The sequence below is a fragment of the Notothenia coriiceps genome, unplaced genomic scaffold, assembly GCF_000735185.1.
Source record: "Notothenia coriiceps isolate Sejong01 unplaced genomic scaffold, NC01 NC01_scaffold00006971, whole genome shotgun sequence".
In the NCBI taxonomy this organism is placed as follows: Eukaryota; Metazoa; Chordata; class Actinopteri; order Perciformes; family Nototheniidae; genus Notothenia; species Notothenia coriiceps.
In genome coordinates, this window is record NW_011339672.1 from 1 (window position 1) to 7,425 (window position 7,425).

At 44.3% G+C, this 7,425-nt stretch overlaps 1 protein-coding gene across 1 annotated transcript in view; it reads left to right on the forward strand.

Moving 5' to 3' along the window:
- Positions 1-827: 827 nt before the first annotated feature.
- The window catches only part of LOC104943866 (STE20-like serine/threonine-protein kinase), a 39,376-nt gene continuing 32,778 nt past the window's right edge, over positions 828-7,425 (forward strand). Inside the window, exons 1-4 of the mRNA XM_010769332.1 lie at positions 828-863; positions 1,935-2,099; positions 4,616-4,664; positions 5,923-5,948. Coding sequence (XP_010767634.1) covers positions 828-863; positions 1,935-2,099; positions 4,616-4,664; positions 5,923-5,948 — 276 coding nt within the window. The remainder of the gene's footprint in view (positions 864-1,934; positions 2,100-4,615; positions 4,665-5,922; positions 5,949-7,425) is intronic.

Below are 7,425 nucleotides of genomic sequence, written 5' to 3' on the forward strand. Positions count from 1 at the left end.
GGCGGGGCTGAAACTCGACCAACAACCAATCACATGAATCTCCCGCCCCAGACACACAAGCACGCGGTTTGATTGGCTAGAGCTTGTACTGGCATATGATTCGATTGGCTGATGCCTCCGTGGAGGCGGCAAAAGTAGAACATTGCTCTACTTTTGCAGCGAGCACCGCGAGAGAAGCTCCGCTTTGCTCCCACAATGAAGTTCGGCGAATTGTGACTTCACCCCATTCAAAGTGAATGGGCAGAAGCGTTGAAGCGGCAACGCACGCCGCCGTATGTAGGGGCCGTTACGGCTGCGCCGCGGTGCTCACGGCGATCGTGGCCACTCTAGTCAATGGGTGCTATTCCACCACACGCTGCGCGTCACGGCTCAGAAGAGTCCCAGAAGCGCCTCGGCACAGGGCCCCTCTAAAATTAGGATGAATCCTATTTTTGACGCGGCGCAGCAGTAACGTAAGGTCGGGCAGGCAGGAAGTAGAACGGTCAGAGCATATAGCATATATATACACACACACACAAACTAATTTTGCAGACCCTATCCCTCCGTAGTCTTTCAAGTAGGAGGAGAAATGCCAGCGTTCTCCTCCGGTTTACTGTACAAATTATATATATAGAATAATTATGATGATGAATGCATTTTTTTACCACTAAAATACAGCAACACATCTTTGATTCATGTCGTTTATAACTGGGTTATTACAATTATTATTAACTTTGTCTGTACAAAGTAGCCTGTCCAGGAAATATGCCCAAATCAACAAAAACTGCGAGCCGGCGGGCAAGGCGCTCGCTTCTGAAATGCTTCTGAAACGCGCCCGGTAGGGTATGATGCCGGAGGAGGCCGGACCAAACCGCGGCGCTGCCGTAACGCGCCGCAGACGGACCTGGTGGAATCTAGGGGTTACGTTACGTCTGCGCCGCATCAAAAATAGGATTCCTAAAAAATCCAAAATCCTAATTTTAGAGGAGCCCTGCGCCGAGGCGCTTCTGGGACGCTTCTGAGCCGTAACGCGCCGCGTGTGGTGGAATAGCACCCATTGACTAGAGTGGCCGCGATCGCCGTGAGCACCGCGGCGCAGCCGTAACGAGCCGCAGACGGACCCGGTGGAATCTAGTGAGAGATGTGTTGAAATGTCCCGCCCCTTAGCAGAGGCGGATTTAGGATTGTATGAGATCCGGGGCTTAGCCAGCATTTTGAAGTTGTTGGGGCCGGGTGCTAGACTAGTGGAGCACGCTCATGAACTGTGAACTCGCCGGAGCCTCGCAGCGGGGCTACTGCGGAGCGCATAAAGCAGACTCTTCACGATAACGAAGGATCACTTCTTCTTCAGGGGGCAGGGAAGGCTCCCTAAGAAGAGCCGGCTCTTAAACGGCTCCTCATGTTACCACAGTTTACCACGGAGCCTCAGTTTCGCCGCTCCGTCAAGCGATAAAAACTCGGACTTCTCTCGAATTATACATTTTTCTTGCCGTCGATGGCGGCAAGACGCCCCCCTGGCGGAAACGCTGGTTGGAGCGCTGTCCAATAGCGGCGCAAATTTTACATAGTGATGTCACGATGCTAGGAAGTAAACAAAGGACTCCATCTAGACGTGTCAAGCGGGGGGGAGTGTGTGTGAGAGAAATTCCCTCTGCAGGGAACTGAGTGATTTTAGGATTTGCAGACCATTTACATGCACAAAAACCTTTTTTTGGGACCTTTTCAAATGTTGTTTTAATGTTTTTACATCCACTTAATGGTTATGGGAGATGTCTGTTGCAATAATGAGCTCAAGACGGCTTGCAGTCAAATAATATGAAGTAAGTTTGGCCTCATGAGACTTTAACATAGAGTGTGCAGGAAATGAGAACAATCACACATTTTCTGACAGTGACTCGGATAACTGCATGACTCACCCGTCCGTACAACGGTCTAATAACATTCTCATCTGACAGGCTCAGAACAAACAGACGGGAATTCTAGCCGCAGCCAAAGTTATTGACACAAAAACGGAGGAGGAGTTGGAGGACTACATGGTTGAGATCGACATCCTGGCCTCCTGCGATCACGAAAACATCGTCCAACTGCTCGACGCTTTCTATTTTGAGAGCAAACTCTGGGTAAGTAGAGGAAGGGAAAATGTCCTCAGTGTTTCCCCTGAATTACCACCGAAGGAGGGGAATATGTTGACCTAATGCTGCATTTTGATTGAGCCAAGCTCCCTTCTGAGATACAAATGAGTCCAATCTTGATGTATGATTGAGTATCCGAAAAATGCATAAGCCCTGATGCTTAGGGTGCGCTAAACTCGTACAAAATCAAGTGCTAATACTGAAAATCACGGAATAAATACTGTTTTATTAAGTATTTTATGTACATTTTGTTATAATAACGCGGCATGTGCGGAGAATGGGCCCTCTCAATTATATCAATGCCTTTTACATTGCGTAATTGTACTTTTATCTATAGTAAGATTTAAAGTAAATGCAACTTCCGTACTATAGTATTCTTATCAAATAGTCATAAGGCCAAAGTGCACATGAGCAGCAAAACAGCAAAACCAGGTCATAACCCATCCACTTTTTATATGAGCTATATTTGGCCATAATAAATGTGTCTATTCCTTTCAACACAGTACTAATATAACCTGTGTCAGTAGATATTTATTACGCAGAACCTAAATACAAGGGAAGTGTTTATGAATAGATGAACTGTGTGTGTGAGGAACAAAGTCAGTGGATCACAGGCTGCAACCAAATAACACATTGTAAATGCTTGTGTAAGTCAATAGAGTGGTTCAGGTATGAGTCCTAAACTTGGAATTGAGTTAGTACATATATCAGTAAATACCCCACTGTTGGTTGTCTGAAGCTTTTACTTATCTTAATAGCATTTATGCATTTACGTTTCTACTAATATAAAAGTTGTGTTAATATGTGGATAATCCTGCTGAACAAAATGTGTTAATAATATTATTATATTTTCTGCAATATTCCAAAATCCAATGGAGACATTGCTTTAAGTCGAGGAAGCCCCTGATATGCTAACTCGGTCGGCCCGAAAAACAAACAAAAAAAAACCGTCTTTGCTGCACCACTTTATACATAATCACCTAAAAAGACAGTCAGGTCAAACGTATTTAATGTCAGTGCATTTTATTGAGCGCTCAGCCCCTTTCCTCCCCATTGTCCTCTGAACAATGGCCTCAGCCTGTTAGAAACTGTCTGTTGATTTTGATCTGGGCCTGTGTGGGCACCTGTTCGTGCAAAGAGGAGAGTGTCCATGACATTTCATCCTGGAGATGAAAGGCTCTATTCCACATTATCCCACAGCATGGGAGGTGACTTACTTTCACTAAATTGTTTCACCTATTGACCCTTATTTCCCTTTTGCTACAATATCAATATATGGTTGTGGTGTTTCATTTTCTCCCATAAACCCTTAAATCCTTCAGGTTAGATTATATTCATTCTCACATCCTCCCTCTGTCTGCCACATGAATGGATTAGAAAGCATGTGGGTGCACACTTCTCCATGTATTTGTGTGTGTCAAATAAACAAGTGGGAGAGGAAGCCACAGCCCTGGCCCCTGGTTCCTCTTCGCTTGCTGCCACTCTGATAAACCACTGTGAGGGCCATTGTACAACAGCGGAGCCGTTAAAACAACAGCACGCCTACTGAGGAACACTAGAAGGGTGTGCGTGTTGAATAGCCTAGACTGTGTTCTGAGACTCCAGCCATTGTATGTCTTGTGAGGGCTTTGTGTTTGTAAGTAGAGCAGTCTTGAAAAGCTCAACTCAAATAATGGAATGCCATTGAACCTCTGTGTAAAGTGAGGAGTATTTATGTTTAGGAATCAGAGTCTTAAATTATTTATCAATTTAAATGATCCCTGAAACATAAGCTAGGTCCTTAAGCCACGTCTCAACCATAAGCACTTTCTCAATTGTTGCAAAACTGCAGGATTGCAGCTTTACTTCCTCTTCATAAAGTTTGACTTTTGGCCAACATTTTCCCAGTTCAATGTCACTGTCAAAGTCAGCATCGTTCTATATGTCCAGCTTCAAGCTTTATGGAGACCCTCTGCCCCAGATGCTTTACCTTAATCATACTCACCCCCTGCCTGAAATCCATACAAACTTTAATCCTATTCACGGTATAAGCATGAGGTCCGGCAATATAGCTAGCTACCTAGCAGCTGTGTGAAACCTCCTTTACAATGTGGCCCCAACTGGGCCAATCCTCTTAGAGCAACAGCCGTACTGAAAGCTCCTAAATGCCTTTAAGGGCTCAGAGCGATTCATCCTCGCAAGCTGGGTGGATGTAAGGCTACATAATGAGAAGTTGTTGTCCCCTATGTATACAATTCATATCCAGCAGTCTAAAGACATGGTGCTGAGCATTTTTCTCTGACTTTGAGAACCTTCCAGACCTTCTACATCTGCCAGGCCACCGGGTGCAGCCAGAGCATTAATGCCTCCCGAATTGCCTCCACGCGCCTCTGTGTAAACATTTTGTTGCATAGGTCAATCTCAAAATAAAGATCAATAAATGCTTTGATTTGTACGTGTATATATTCCTGTTGCAAGTGTTGAAAAACACATTGACTCTGTTGCGTTTTTCCCTTCTTTGGCAGATCCTCATTGAGTTCTGTGGAGGTGGGGCTGTGGATGCAGTCATGCTAGGTGAGTCAGCATTTCCAATTTGTATACATGCTTTAAAAAGGAAGCTCTGCAAAGCTGCATTAAACAGCCAAATGGAAAAACGTCTATTTTAAGGGACGTTTCTGATTCTGGGAAGTGTGGTTGTATTAATGACTTATCCATAAGATACTTTAGAGCCAACTAGAGATAAGAAAAATAAGGAAGAAAATAAGAGCTGCTGATTTGAAGAGGTATTATCCTGTTGTGTCCTTGTCAGGGTATATCAGAACACACTAGAGAATGCAATTCCTGAAGAAATTGCTAGTGGGAATGCTTTATGCTGAAAAGCTGACGCTAAACTGCTATGCTAAAATGTAATGTGTAAGAAGAAAGTGAAACATTTAGATTGAAACACTGAACACTGGGGGCTTGAATGTGGGATGAAAGAAGAAAAGAAAGTAAAAAGGCTTGGAAAAGCAGCAGAATATTTGAACTGCAAACTTTGGAACTTACTTGATGGCGAATTATCTGTTGCCATGCCAACGGCATTTGATGACATCCCATAATACGCTTAGATGCGTTGATGGCTGCATCGTTACAAACCTGTGAAGTTTTAGGCTGTTTGGAGCATTCTCACTGAAGTTATGAGAAAACCGTGTTTCATGGTGAGCATTGTGTTGCCATGGCAACGGCAATTAAAGAAATCTCAAAACTGTCTCGTAGATGTCTTCACGGCTGGACTGCAGGGCTCTCGACTAACTTTTTTCACCATCCTCCCGGAACCGTCCCGAAATACAATCTAAGCCGTCCAGAAATTAATGTGGACCGTCCCGAATTTAAAATATTAGTTTTTCTACTACTTATCATTAGTTAAAATCATTCAAAGTGACCTTTAACATAAATAAAACATCATACAAATCATTAGATGATAATTCATCAACCTTTTTATTTGAGTAAATCAGTCAATCACATGAACAAAGGCCAAATATATTTAAACAAACACACAAACGAGAAAACATTTACAGGACTTCGGGACGTTGTCGATGCTGCAGATTAAGTGAGCCCCCTCAAGAAGTATACGGCAAGGGTACCTTTGGTAGGGATGCGGTATATTTGTGTTACAGCCGCATTGTGGGTTACGTGCAGGCTAGCTCAGGTGTGTTGGTTTTATACGAACGATTATTGTGAGTGGCCGAGTATTTACGAGTTGTCGAAATGCGGTTTGACTCTACGGTGGTATCCGACAACGGTACCTTTGCGTTATGTTTAGCGTGTGTTTGTGTCTTTTGTGTACATGGAGGTTACTCCTGTTGCCAGGCCAGCAGGGTGTTGAAGTGGACATATATATAGTGGAGAGTACGGAGTTGTCGAAGATGCTAGTTTAGACTTAGAGTCGTTACGGTCAAGGGTACCTTTGTGAGCGTGGTAATTTGGGTGGTACAACGAGCGTGCGATACTTTTCCGTTTTGTCACGTGGTCTTGGAAGTCTATTACCAGTGCCGGTCGGGAGTTGTCGAAATACAGTTAATTAACCCCACGTGGTATACGGGCAAAGTTACCTTTCGGTAGGGGAGCGGTATTTTCTGCTGCAGTGATATTGATACTTTTCCAAGTTTTTTCACGAGTTTGATGAGTGTACACTCGCTTGTCAGGTCGTCCGAGTTCGAATTCCTGCGTGCAGCAGCATTTTTTTATCACAGTTCCCTCCTTTTTTTATTAAACCCTGTTAAAACCCTGCTCTTCAAATTTATTTTTATGGGACGTTGAGATGATTTTTGCGTCTCTTTAGTTTAGTTGGACGTGCAACACACATCGTTGATGTCAATAATTTGAGGAACATTGTATTTTGTGTGTTTTGTAATCGTGGGCGTTTTTGGTGTGTGTGTGCGGTGTGTGTGTGTTTGTGGTGTGTGTGTGTCGTGTGTGTGTGTGTCGTGTGTGTGTTGTGTGTGTGTGTGTGTGTGTGTGTGTGTGTGTGGTGTGTGGTGTGTGTGTGTGTGTGTGTGTGTGTGTGTGTGTGTGGTGTTGTGTGTGTGTTTGTGTCATGTCATTCGACCCGGTACCGACGTCGGTGGCGGTGTCGACCGACACGGGCGCTTACAGGGACCGGGTTAAGCGCGCAGATAGTTGTCATCCGATATGACTCACACACCTAGAAGCGCCCAACTCACTACTTTTTACTGTTTCCATTAGGGGCACCTCCTTCATACTTTACAAAATGGGGCAATGTAGTGTTTTTGCGGTCGTCTTGGTCTGACGACCTCGCGCGCGAGAAATAAATGATTTGGGAGAAGGTAGGGATACCCTATTCCGACTCTACTCTTGGGGGGTAGGCATAAATCAGGAATCGTTATACGACCGCGGAGAGGTAGCATACCTACCATGTCGACCTCGGGCATAATTTACCCGAGGCGGTCCCGCTTAATAATTTCTGTCACCATTTGCAATTCGAGGGCGCAATAGACTGAAAAATAGTCCATCGACTCTGTAAATTTTTTTATATACAGTATCATTGATAACGAGTGTAGTTTGTAATATGACGTCAAATCAAATTTAGGGTTGGGCAAGATTGATGTGACGTTATTCCTGATCGTTCTACGCAGATACTACATAAAAGCTACGAAAGGTTAGGTCTGTCTTTGAGAGAGAGGGCAGACACCACGCTCCCCCGCCCCCGTCAAACATTCCAGAGGACTGGACACAATGTCTGACAGTAGGGACCAATCACCAATGGAGACCCAAGACAGAAGTCCTGTTCCACAACCTAAAAACAATTCAACCTACCCCTGAACTAAACTAAGTA